At 37.0% G+C, this 13670-nt stretch overlaps 1 protein-coding gene across 1 annotated transcript in view; it reads left to right on the forward strand.

Annotated features, from left to right (window-relative positions):
• The window catches only part of CAMKMT (calmodulin-lysine N-methyltransferase), a 336083-nt gene that overhangs the window by 274064 nt on the left and 48349 nt on the right, over positions 1 to 13670 (forward strand). Inside the window, exons 4-7 of the mRNA XM_075127144.1 lie at positions 2162 to 2222; positions 5233 to 5287; positions 6340 to 6403; positions 12575 to 12641. Coding sequence (XP_074983245.1) covers positions 2162 to 2222; positions 5233 to 5287; positions 6340 to 6403; positions 12575 to 12641 — 247 coding nt within the window. The remainder of the gene's footprint in view (positions 1 to 2161; positions 2223 to 5232; positions 5288 to 6339; positions 6404 to 12574; positions 12642 to 13670) is intronic.

The following is a 13670-nucleotide window of genomic DNA, read 5'->3' on the forward strand; positions in this document are numbered from 1 at the left end:
GCATCCTGCTGATTGGAACTGGCCCACAGGGGACATATAAGTCCTATTACTACAACAAGTACTGAAATTTGTGGAATATGATGACTGAAATATGTATGTGTAGCCACAGAATTATTACGATGTGGTTATTTCAAACTATTAAGACATTTGCTAGGGAGAATTACTGGGACTTTGTAATGGCAATATTACTTATTGTGTTCCCTTCTTCAGGTCATTTCTTAGTTTCAGGGAACTTTGAAATGAGGAAATAGAAAAAGTTTATGCACTGTTGAAATATCACAAGTTGCTATTTGTTGAATAACCTTTATACTGTTTCTAAGAATTGATTGGGTCTTTTTGTTGAGAGTGGAACCCTTTTCTGGAAGTCTTATCCAAAAATAGGAACTTTGGGTCTTTCTACCTTTTTAATTTCAGGCTGCCTATTTTCAGGTGTCACCCCACCTCTTTGCTTATGGTAGCTTTGAATTATAGACTTTCACTGTATTCCTCTGAGATTGCAGTGTCACTTTTAGTGGCCTGTAGGAATGAACAAAACTTAGGCATAAACTTCCTCTTCCCATTTACCTCCCCAGCAGATGAGAGTATATGATCTATGAAGTTCTTAGTTCCAAACAGGCACAAGTGTCCATAGTTTGCTTCTGAAGCCAGGTCACTCTCATGGAAAGTCATTGTGCTATCCATTGAGCTAGCAGGCCAGCCCAAGCTGTGATGTACGAATTGATATATAGGAGTGTTCTTTCACTACCAATAATAATGAAGGAAAAAACACACAAATATAACTTTTCCTCAGAGTCACTGCACGTTTCATAACTGAATATAATTCAATTGAAAAAGTTAGAAGTTATTCTCTATTCTTTTTTGGATTTATAAATGGGAGTAGTAAATAGAAGTTTGGGAATGATTTTACCTCCTTATACGGCTTTGGTGAGACCAATACTGAAATATTGCATCCACTTGTGGTGTTCATGCCTTAAAAAGGAAATTGAAAAATGGAGGGGGTGCAGAAAAGAGCCACAAAAATGATTGAAGGACTGAAGAAAATACTTTACAGTAAGAGACTTAAAGAGCTCAATCTGTTTCACTTATGAAATAGAAGATTGAAAGGTGCCTTGAGAACAGTGTATAAGTACCTTCATGGGGAGGAAATACAGGGTACTAAAGGACTCTTTAATCTAATGCAGAAAGGCATAACGAGAATCAGTGACTGGAAGCTGAAGCCAGACAAACTCAGATTAGAAATTAGACATACACATTGAACAGTGAGAATGATTAATCACTGGAGCAGACTATCAGGGAAATGGTGGATTCTTCATCTTTTGATGTCTTCATATCAAGTTGGGATGCCTTTCTGGAAGAGATGCTTTAGTCAAACAAGTTATTGGCTCAATACAGGAGGAATTGGATGAAATTGAATGGCCTGTGATATACAGGAGGTCAGACGATGATTTTATGGTCCCTTCTGGCCTTAAACTCTATGAATCTATTGAGTTGTTGCCTACCAATAGTTATTGAGGCTGAAAATGTCAAATATATGGTATAAAACTGATGTTTCTTAGAATTTGATTGTATTTCATGTTTATAATATTGATGCTGGTGCCTAATTTTGAAACAAGTAGACAGCTATGGATTAGCCTGCCAATGTCCATATAAAGTGTGTTGCTGGGTGTCTTAGGCTTTGTCTATACTGGAACTTTGTTGGCAAAACTTTTGTCTTTCAAGGGTGTTAAAAAAACACGCCCGAACGACAAAAGTTTTACCGACGAAAAGCACCGGTGTGAACAGCGCTTTGTTGGCAGGAGTGCTCCCTTGCTGACAAAGCTCCTGCCGCTTGTTGGGGGTAGAAGTTTTTTGTTGGCAGGAGAACTCTCTCATGCTGACAAACAGCAGCTACACTGTGCGCCTTTTAGTGGCATGGCTAGAGTGGCACACCTGTGTCGCTAAAAGGTGGGTAGTGTAGACAGAGCCTTAGAAGCATTGCTATTGTAAGTCTTGTCGTTTCTTTATTCTCTGATACTGTGGCATATTTTAAAAATAAAATAAAATAAATTCAATAAAAGATCGGTTTGGTACAGATCTAACCAACAGCTATTAAATATTAATGACACCTTTCAGAGGACACCTTTTTTTATTCTAAAAAAGCAAATATCTTTATGTTTTATAGGTATCTGGCCTTCTGAAGAGGTGCTAGCTTACTACTGCCTCAAGCAAAATCAAATGTTCAGGTACACAGAATTGAACATAAAAGATGCTTTCAAATCTGTTAGTTTTATTGTATCTACATGGTAAAGATTGCTATGATTTAAATCTTAAAATTAAATTTAAAGAGTTCAAGGTGAAAGCATGTTGCTCTTAACAAAGAATTTTGAGCTGCCTTTGGGTATTAATATTGCACAGCAAGCTTTTTGCTATATGTCAAAGACTTTTGATTTCCACTCAAGGCGTTTTATTACACTTTGATTTTTGGGAAACAAAAGTGAAGCTCCAATCGATCATTACTGATTGTGAAGGTCAGGAAAAGTAAAAGACACTCTTTAAACTGATTTCTGTTGGGAAAGCAAGAAAAGTATTATCTGATAAAGTACATCATATTCATATTATATAGTGATGCACGTGTACCCCATTTTTGTGTCATTCTGCATTTTATGTATTTATTTTTCCCATATTTATATAACATGCCTATCAAACACTCGCTAGCCACTCTTACAGTAACAAAAAATAAATCAAGCCCTAAATTCTTTCCACTCTTCTGGGGACAAAGAGGGCCCTGTGCTCAGTGGAATCCCTGCAGTTCCATTGTAGAGGAGCAATGGTGTAGGGTTTGGGTTGTAGGTGGAGTCCATCTGCACACAAGCTCCCAACACAGTTGTGAACAACTGTTCTTTGAGGGTCAGGTGGAGACAGGCAGGAGCAAACCTAATGGATTTACTACTGCTTATATTCACCAATCATTGGCCCTGGCCTTCATAAGGCAGTGCAAGACCTGAAGAGGTTATTTCAGCTTTGATACCACAGTAGTAGCAACAGAGCTTCTCCACTCTGTCCCCCAGCCTGGCATAAAGGCTTCCTCTGTCACTTGCCCCAGAGGGTCACTTTCCACCAATGCCTGGTTCAGGCAGCTACTTGTCCCCCAGGTTGCCTGTTACTGATCCATGTTGCACACAAGGTACTGCTGTGGGCGTGCACTGTGGATCACTGTATTCCATTTTTTAAAAAGCTGTCTCTACCAAAGTCCCTACAAAAGTCTGGGTGTAGTACTCAGAGCTGCTGAGCAATCAAAACTTCCATTAAAGCCAATGGCAGTTCCACCTAGTCATCTCTTGTCAGGATAAGACCTACTGTGCAGTAAACTCAGAGTTGATAGGTTTTCCATATAGGTTTTAATTTAAATTTTATAAAAATCACCAAATCTATATTTACTTGACTGGTTCCAAAAGAGCTGTTAATCCTCAGCATGCATGTTTGAATAAATTCTCATATATATATATATATATATATATATATATATATATATATATATATATATATATATATATATATATATATACACATACACACACATATATAATATGCATTTACATTATTGGTTCAATAATACCCTTTTTTTAAAATTCATTGGGGACATGCTGAATTGTAATTGCTGTAAAGGATAATAACTATTAAATGCAAAATGTGGATTGTACATTTTTTCATTAATCGCTACCCGTTTAAAAACCCTAAACCTAAAGGAAAAAGTGTGAGAAAATAATCTTATAAGATTAAAATAAAATTAAAAACATTCTTGTAAGATTTCTATAAAATGAAATACATGAAATACAAATAAATTCAGAGTCTAAGCTGCAGACTGTCTCTATTTTTAATTTTCCTTCTTATGTTTAGGCATTGTTTGGGCTCCCAAGTATGTTTATATTTTATAGAGAGACATTTACATCACTTCCATAAAACCAGTGGTCTTTATGCAAGTGAAGTGTGTAAGGTCTAAGGGAAACAAATCCATCCCATTCCCAGACTGGATTTCAGTATGTGGGATGCAGCAGAGAGATCTATGTGGCCTGGACTAATGGACACAGTCCCTAAAAATCACTTGTAGTGTCTGTTGGGAAATTATTTTTCCCCACCAAAAATTGAATTAAAACAAATCTATTTTTGTTGTTTTCATCAAAAAATTTCAGGTTTTTCATTTTTTCAACAAAAATATCCATTTAATTGAAAAGCCATTTTCTGTCAAAAAATGTTTCAGTGGAAAATTTTCTACCAGCTATAATCACTTGCTGTAGGTGTAATTGGAATCCCATGATCCCACTCTCAACACTGCCCTATATGCTGGCCTAGGTGATGTCAGCGCACAGTCACCTCTGCCCCCCTCACCAGCATGCCATCGGTTTGGAGACAGCGCTAATGTGAACATTCTATTGATGGCTCCCCCCATGCAGCTCCCATCATGCAGGTTCTCCACACTAATGTATATTTCATCCATATATATAGCACATGTGTTATTATTATTGGTAATGCTGGTGCACAATAGGCTAATTTAAGAAAAGCATGTCACAGCAGATACTGAGCCGTAATTCTGAGTTCTCTTGCTTTTCTGGGTTCAGATTAGGCTCTTGACATTACCTCACCTTAATTTTCAGTGGTTTAACTGTACGTTGTTCCAGTGTTGTTTCTAAGAGTATTGTTTGTATAGCACTTGCAATTTAAGTGCTACTTGAGAAATCTAAATACTTCACATTTAAGGTACGTGGCTTGTTTTAAAATTTGTTGTATTTTTTTTTCAAAATATAAAGAATTTTCTCGCTATGTCTATATATAGATATAAATAATATTAATTTCCCCATTTACTTGTCTAACTGTTTTTGAAAGAATGAATGTGGATTAACAATGTTATCCTTTCCTAACAATTATCTTTCGCTACTCTAGCTAGTTTAGTTCTAAAAGACAGCGCCATTGACAAGGGGAAAAAAGGGAACCTTCCCAGGTTTTTCAGCTCAGCGGTGGTAACGTTGCACTGAACACTAATGAGGGAACCCCTACTGATTTGCCTGCTTTGTGACTCTTCTATTTCATAATTATTTTTAAAACGCAAACGACATGAGGTAGCCTAGTCGTGTCTCCACAACTTCCTGGTAGCTCAGTTCGGACTGCAGCCGGCAATTTGTTCTTGTAACGTATATGTCTCTCTGACCATTTTCATCTAATTTGTATGGGTTCTGCCATTTCCTTTCTCTCTTTCAGGGACCTTGCTGTGTGTGAGCTAGGGGGTGGCATGACGTGCTTGGCTGGGCTCATGGTAGGTCTTTTCTCAATTCCAATCCCATTCAGAGGGAGGAACAAAGGAAAAAATGTACCAGTGCCTCCAACTGCTGGGTCAGAGAACTGTCAAGAGCATCAGCTGCAGTCAGGCTGCAGAGTCTTGAGAGACCTTCCAGATGGACCTTGCTTTCGTATCACATTGATTTTATGGTTGCCTCGATGAGCAGAAACATTTTACCTCAGTGCAGTCAATATCTCTTGTTGTGACATTCCAGGCCGTGTACGGTCTGTCTTTCATTGCCATAGATGAAGCTTTTTTTTTTCCCAGAGTAGAGCCCCATTTGCTAAGATACAGGAATAGCCTGGCGAATCACAGTTGGAGCACCATGATATAGCTGCTAATGTTTTGCCTGCATTATTACACCAACAAACATGATCCAGAGCTCTCAGTAATTAGATTCTTTTGAATTAGATTGGCCATTCAGGAGCGTCGTTCACCATTCTCTGGGTTCTGAGTCATGTATTCAGGAGATATTATGTAGCAGTGCAGTGCATTAGACAAGTTTTTATGTCTCTACAAATAAAAGCATATTGTTACACTGATTGGCATTTGACAAACCTGTCGCTCTTATACAATGTGTCGAGGTTACAGCCCAATGTGCGAGCATGTCAAAGCTCACAAAAAAATTACCCTTACAAAGCCATCTGCCTGCAATGCAAAGTTATATGAAGGGCATCAGGCAGTCAGACAGAAGCAAGCTGAAAGGCAGAGTGACAGCCTTGTATGATGGCTCTACTAGATAAACAGAAGCCCGCAAATGAAAGCCTCTCAGAATACCATCATCCGCTGTCACAATGCAATTACGGAACAGAATGATAGCAAGATAGAGGCTCCCGCAAATGGAATGATAAAAGTATTGACTGATTTGATTGAATGATTAAAATAATGCAGACATAAAATGAAAAAAGATTGAAGATTGTTACAGAGAAATAGGTGAGGAAGCATGATACTGAAGGCTTGTCACTCCTGTCTTCACTTCCACACAGACAAGCATATTTGCTCATTGTTTGCTGTGCTCTTTTTTTCAGGTTGCTATTTCTGCAGATGTCAAAGAAGTTCTGTTAACTGATGGAAATGAAAAGGCCATCAAAAGTATCCTTATTCAGATAGAAAACTGGTTTGTTGTGCTCATTCCTTTTTACTGGCTGAGTAACAATTGATATAAAGAAAGACAGCATGGGGTATATTAAAAAAAAAGTCTCCACCATGAGTAATTAAAAACCAGAAAGATATAACATTTCTTGAATGAAACTAAAATTTTCCCTATAATAAATTCCACACTTCCTTCTTGGATTAAAAAAAAAGTACATGTTGGTAGAGAGAAAGCAGCAAGTACAGTGATATATATTTGTCTAATGGTTAAGTGTTCAGAGAATCCATTTTTTAATGTTCCATGTTATCGAAAGTACAGCAGTAAACCAAATAATTAACTCCCTCTCAACATTTATTCTTTTTGCTAGATTTTTTGTCCCGAACATGCTTTCATATATTAACCATTTACAATATGTCCAATATAGATATATTTTCATAGTATTCACAGTATATACTATTACATGCACAGTACCATTATTACAACTAACTTATAACTACCTATACATTATCCACATACTCTATTTAATCAATTATCAGTTTGGCATTATTTATCTTAATGTAAGGTTATAAAACCACTCTCCTCTATGTACTATTTTATTATATTTCTTGTATTATATTAGAATAAATCATTATTATGCCATCCTAATATGTACACAGAATTCAGAAAATTGAACTGTCCTTTGGCTAAGTGTGAGAGAAAGTGAGCATGATTTGTGGCCACATTATATGTCTACAGTAATACAAGAACTGATGTATATAGTGAATATTAATATCTGTTAGAAACTGAGAGGATAAAGTGGAAGGTATCTGTGTGCTTTTTTTCCTTGGTGATCTTTAAATTTGCTTTTGCAGGAAGAATAGTTGTTCAATTTTTGGCCACTGCAATGTCACAATTATTTAGATTTATGATTTGTATGTACGTGAACACTAGCATAATGAGTACTTATTTTTTCATTAAATTAAACTCTGTTGTGGATTATTTAAAAATATGAAATTTGCAATTATGTAAGGTTGTTAAAATGGGAGACATGGCAGTGCAAGAATATTAGCCAGCAGCCTTTAAAAACACTTATGTTCTCAGAGGTAACTCAGCCAGCTATAATTGCCTAAAATACTTCAACAATTTCATGGAGAATAACAGCCAATCACAAATCATTTCCTTTACAACTTGAAAAATGCTCCATAAAAATGCCCCTTTTCTCAAAAACGGAGGGTTTTAGTTATGAATCCTAGATTGTTTCTAAATTCTAAATGTTTACATTAGTGATCTGATGCCGGGCAATTGCAGTATCCTGTGTTGTTTCATGTAACTGTATTATATCACACTTCTAGCCATGTGTCATTGTGGAAATAAAAAATATGAGGGGGAAAAAGGTTTTCAAAACGAACGTAGCAAAATAAGTTGATGTTTGACAAAAGTATGGCTAGTTAACAAAAAAAAAACAAAAAAACAGCCTTATACCATGAAGAGTTTCAGTTTGGTTTTAGTAATAATCACCTCGGCAAATATCTCATTTAACAGATCCTGTAAGTACATCTGAACTTTTACGAAATTGTTGAAGTCTTCTGCATCAAGTATATGAACTGATATGTGCTAAAACATTCACTCATTGCATTGAATTAAATGATCAAAGTGTTTTTTGTTCCTCAAAAGGATATCAGTTAATATCACCTAATTAAGGAAGTTAAGTGCCCACACTTTTTCTTGGAAATACCTTATATTTTCTAAAATCCTACAAGACGTCTTAAAGTCTGTACTGACTCTGTTAGCCTTTCAGAGAAGTGCTTGCTGAAAGCTTCTAAAAAGTTCCCCCCCCCACCCCCCGCCCCATTTAAACAGTTGGTACTCTGGAGCTCAGCGTTCAAAGTGTTCCTATTGTACTGCATTTTACAATGTCTTTAATATAGCAGGGTGCCAAAGTGAAGCAGATTTAAAACTTTACAGTGTAGGTGGCATGTGCTCCTGGAAGAGTGCGTAATAAAATGTATGTTGAATGTTATGTATTTTAATGGACTTCACTGATAGTTTTATGTTCTGTCTTATGGTAATTTTATTTTTGCATTCTTTGCTATAGTAACTAACTATAAAACAATTATAGACAAAATTCTGATCTGTTACATCCATGCCATCCCCACTGAAATCAGGGGATTTCTATTGGAGTAACTGAGAACAAAATCTAGCCCCAAATGTCCAAAATTACCAAAAGTAGTGATTTATTTCTCATAACTTTTATTATAGTTTTGGTATATTTTAGTAATTTATTGTACCAAGTTATATTAACATTGCTAAATTATTGTTTCCTTTTCTGGATTCTGCTCTTCAGGAATGGTTAATGTCTAGTATTTTGCTTTATTATTGAGGTATTATTGATTAAAATAACCTTATTTTAAAAATTACTGTTTACATCTTCCCTTTAAATTTCTTAGGAATTTTAAATTACATGGCAGTCATACTATAATATCCAAAAATTACTTTCCAAAAAGTAAAAGTGGTTGTCAACAAAAAGAAAAAAAAAATCACTGTCAGAAACCAGGAAATCACCAAGCAAGCCTGCTAATTATTCCTAATGGGCAAGATGAGCACATTAAGAAACAAATGAATACATCAGTGAAATGTAATTGAAAATCGACCTGGCAATAGTGCATTGCATCTGAGTATCTGCCTTTGTATTATCATCATCATCATAATTATTGTTGTTGTTGTTATTGCAATTCAGTGAGCGTAACTAACTGCCTTGCTTTGTGTATTCTTAAGCTTTTGAGGATCTGATTTTTCTTTTAATTTCTGACAACATTCATATTATTTTCCAAACTGTTACATGTCTGTTTTTGGCTGGTAGATGAGGAATTCACTCTGTATATTGTGAATGCTTATATTAGCATAGTATATTCATATGTTATTAGACTATTACATGACTAACTTCCTTAAAATTAAACAAAGGTGTTGGTCTGTCACTCTTCACCATACATGTACATTTGAAGTATTATCCACTTTTATATAAAAATATATTTAAAGTGATAAATGAGCTTATGACATGAGGTGCTGAGAATTTTTAAAATCCTAAATGATCCTCTGACATATACAATTAACTCATTTAAAAGGTTTCATCCATTGTGCTTATCACAGGTAGCTCTAAATTGTGTAATAGATCATAACACAGGGGTGGCCAACCTGAGCCTGAGAAGGAGCCAGAATTTACCAATGTACGTTGCCAAAGAGCCACAGTAATACGTCAGCAGTCCCCCGATCAGCTCCCACGGCTCCCAGCACGTCCCACCCACCAGCAGCCCTGCCAGTCAGCGCCTCCCCCTCCCTCCCTCCCCATACCTCCCGATCAGCTGTTTCCTGGTGTGCAGGAGGCTTTGGGGGGGAGGAGCGAGAGCACGGCAGGCTCAGGGGAGGGGGCGGGAAGGAGTGGAGTGGGGGCAGGACCTATTGCAGAGCCAGGGGTTGAGCAGTGAGCACCCCCTGGCACACTGGAAAGTTGGCGCCTGTAGCTACAGCCCCAGAGTCAGTGCCTATATAAGGAGCCGCATATTAACTTCTGTAGAGCTGCATATGGAGCCAGAGGTTGGCCACCCCTGTCATAACATATAATTATATGGAGAATGTGGGTACAAACTGGTTATGTAAAGACAGATTTCCTTGCTTTTGTCAGCTTCAGTCAGAACTTTATCCTTAATTTAGTATGAGTGTAGTTGTCTAATTAAAGTTCCTTTTTAATTCTATAAATAAAGATAATATAAAAAGAGAAAGGATTAGATCTTTCAAGGGAAAGTTAAAGAGGGACCTGAACTGGGTCATCGGATCTAAGCCCCTTTTTAAACTTTGGGGTGATATTGATCTCAATCTGTATTTTGCAGCTTGGGCCATATCTCTGTGATGAATCCAAACCAGAACACCAAATGCGAACCTCCTAAAACACTTGGAAAGTTCGGAATCAGCTAGGAATTTCCAGATCCACAGATCAGGCCCATTTCTAAGAAAAGTAGCCAACTGATTCATTAATGTAATGTACCTTCCAGTTTTAGCTCTATTTCTCACTGTGCACTGATGACGTGAACTACTGTATCTAGAATTGTGTGACAAGCTTCAGTGCCTGAAATTATCAGTAATACAAAGTGCTGACACAGTACACTGTAATGACCATTAAAATAATAAATAATAATGAAGTGTATGGATCTCTCAACAATCATGATAAATCTAGGTTATAAAGGCCAAGTTCAGCCTGAATCTCTTAAGATACGGGTTTGTATATGTATTTAAAATACATAATGTTAAAATGTTTACTAAAATTATTAATAGTTTTTTCAGAATTATATAAATTTACTGCACTGAGGCTAATTTATCAGCTGTATTATCTCTACTAACAAAATAACATGTTCTGCTTATGAGATTAGTCATGCCCTTCTTTTGCTCTACAGGTACATGCTGTACCTCATGGGATTCCATTGAATGCCATGGAAACACTTCAAACGGTGTGTCCAGACTGTGGAGAGGTTAATTTATAACACTCTTCGATCAACAGTTTTTTGATTTTCTGTTACACAAAATAAATGTCAATTGTCTTTACTTCCACATTATTCACTTAGAAATTTTTCCTAAAATATCTATTCCTGTATAGTCAGTATCATTAGGTAGGTTAATTATGTAATTTCAGGGGACATATTAGTTAGTCACTTCTTAATCATCAAAACATAGCATTATTTAATTTGCATGCAGAAAAGTTCACACTGAAAAATTCAACTACATATGTGAACTTCAGTAACATCTTTCTTTAGTACCACTGATTTGATTTTCTCCACTTTCTTCCATGACATAAGAATGGCCATACGGTCAGACCAACGGTCCATATAGCCCAGTATCCTGTCTCCGACAGTGGCCGGTAGTAGAGCGTCAGGGTGAGTGTACGGAACAGGGCAGCTGGAGTGATTCACCCCTGCCATCCCTTCCCGGCTTCTGACAGTCAGAGGTTTAGGGTCACCCTGAGCATGATGACATGTAACAAAAAAAGCCACCATTGTTTTGGTTCATTCATATAAACTGCCTGTGTGATTAGACATTTCTAACGTCCCTGTATATCTGAGCACCTTGCACTGGTCTTGCTTTGCTATGCTGATTTTAGTGATTATTGTAAGAGTGAGAAGTTATTTTAGAGGAGATTAATGCTTTTTGAACTGGATACCAGTATCTATTAGGAACAGGGACAGGTCCTAACATTGATATTTGTGTCATATTTGTGAATGAATCAGATACATTGAGGTTCAGATATATTTTTGTTTGTCCTCCCAAGACTATTTCAGTACCTTGCCACCCCCATTCATTCCAACAGTACTCTTTACCACTAGCCACAAGTACCGTCCTAAGTTGTGGAGATTCTCCCTCCAACCAAAGAGGACTGGGTCAAGCTCCTTCTGAAATCAATCAGTGCCACTCCTTGTTTTGGTTAGCGGGGGACTGACTACGGGGGAATCAAAATCTGTGTCCTGAGTTTCCAGACTGGAAGAGGCTGAGAATGAAGCAAAGACAACACTCTTTTTCAGCCCATGTGCCACCTATTGCTCACAACAAACCAGAAACTCCACTGAGTACACGTCACTGTGCTCCTGCTGACTGCTCCGTTTTCACACAGACCATCACAGCCAGGAGCCAAATGCCTGGGTGTTGTTTCAGGGAGGAATTCAACGTCTTGAGCTCCTGAAGTGTCTGCCCAGTGAGCTACTTGCACATCTCAAGCTAAACAAGGTTAAAAAAAAAACCATGCAAAATAAACAGCACATGGTCTGCTGTGCGGACCGGTCTGCGTCCATAGTATGTATCCCAAGAGGTATTATGGTTGGGCTGCTGCTGCTTCCTGTTTTTTGTTTTTGTTTTAAACTCGTAGTTAGCTTTACGAATACATAAGGCCTGAAAAACCCTTGTTTAAAACAACCCAGAAAAAGGATAGAGGATGGGCATGGATAAATTTGGTGAGTTACTGGCAAGGGCTATCAGAGTACTTCTGCCGTAGCGCTATACCTGCATTACTTCACTATGAACACAGATTATGGAAGACCTAATAGGTCAAAGACGCGATGAAGACATTAACAATTAGGGTAGGGGAAGTCCTTTTGATTAAATCATTATTTTTATGCTAATTTCATGGATGATTCTTAACAAGTATGTTACAGATGTAAGTGACATCATCATCAGAAATCAAAATGCAGGAGTATTTAAGGCTCAGACTGTATCAAGCTGGTAAGATATTTTAAAAGCTGCTGATGAATTGTTTGTATAAAATTATACTGTGAAGTGAATGCAGAAATGTGAGTTATAATATCTCTATTGGCAAGGAAGATAACTGTACAGTATCAATTATTCAGGCTAGTAATTTGCGGTTCATGGGAAGGGAATTTATTACACTAAAGGAAGCATCTAGTCCTGAATTCTGGTACCATACCACTATTCAGAACGAGACTGTGTCCTTTAATTTAAGGAATTATGCTCCTGGGTGTAAAATAAATAAATAAATAATCATAACATCTGCATGGTGGTCCCCAAATGTACATGTGGCCCTCACCTGTGAGGAGTCTTAGCAAAGAGCAATTATACATGAATAATACAGTACAGTTTTTGCTGACTGCATATATGTGTGTGTTTGTGTTTCCAGATATGCTGAGAACTCTGGAAAAAAATCTGAATTGAAATTGGGATAGTAGTACATAAAATATATTTATCTCAACTGAATTGCTTTTTGGCCTAGAGAGTACAATATAATTAATCTTGGCCACATGTGACATACTATTTTTCTTCCTTTTAATTTTTTAAAATATACAATATGTCTTTCAGCATTAGAAAGCTGTTCACTGGTTGAAAACTGCCTAGTTGTGAGGCGTTGTGGTCAGTTGTACTGAATGTGGGGCAAGGAGTAAGGGTTAATATTTTCAAAAGCGCCTAAATCATTTAAGAGCCTATGCCTTATTTTCAAAAGACTCCTCCTCACTCCTACTGAAAGTCAGTAGGACTTAGGTTCCTAAGTGACTTTGGTGGTGTTGAAAATTTTACTCCAGGAATTCTTCTATTCTAATCTTGGTTGTGCCAATTCTTCTGCTGAGAGGTCTTAACCTCTCTGCCTCATTTTCCCTTACTCTATCAAATGTGCGTGGTATTGACTTACCTGACAGAAGTCTTCTGAGGATTAGCTAAAATACTTACAACATTTTGATGTATGTCATTACAAAATTGCTAGATAATGTTTGGCACTATTAAAGAACTGTTTTTATTTTG

The sequence above is a fragment of the Caretta caretta genome, chromosome 3 (assembly GCF_965140235.1).
Source record: "Caretta caretta isolate rCarCar2 chromosome 3, rCarCar1.hap1, whole genome shotgun sequence".
Taxonomy (NCBI): domain Eukaryota; kingdom Metazoa; phylum Chordata; order Testudines; family Cheloniidae; genus Caretta; species Caretta caretta.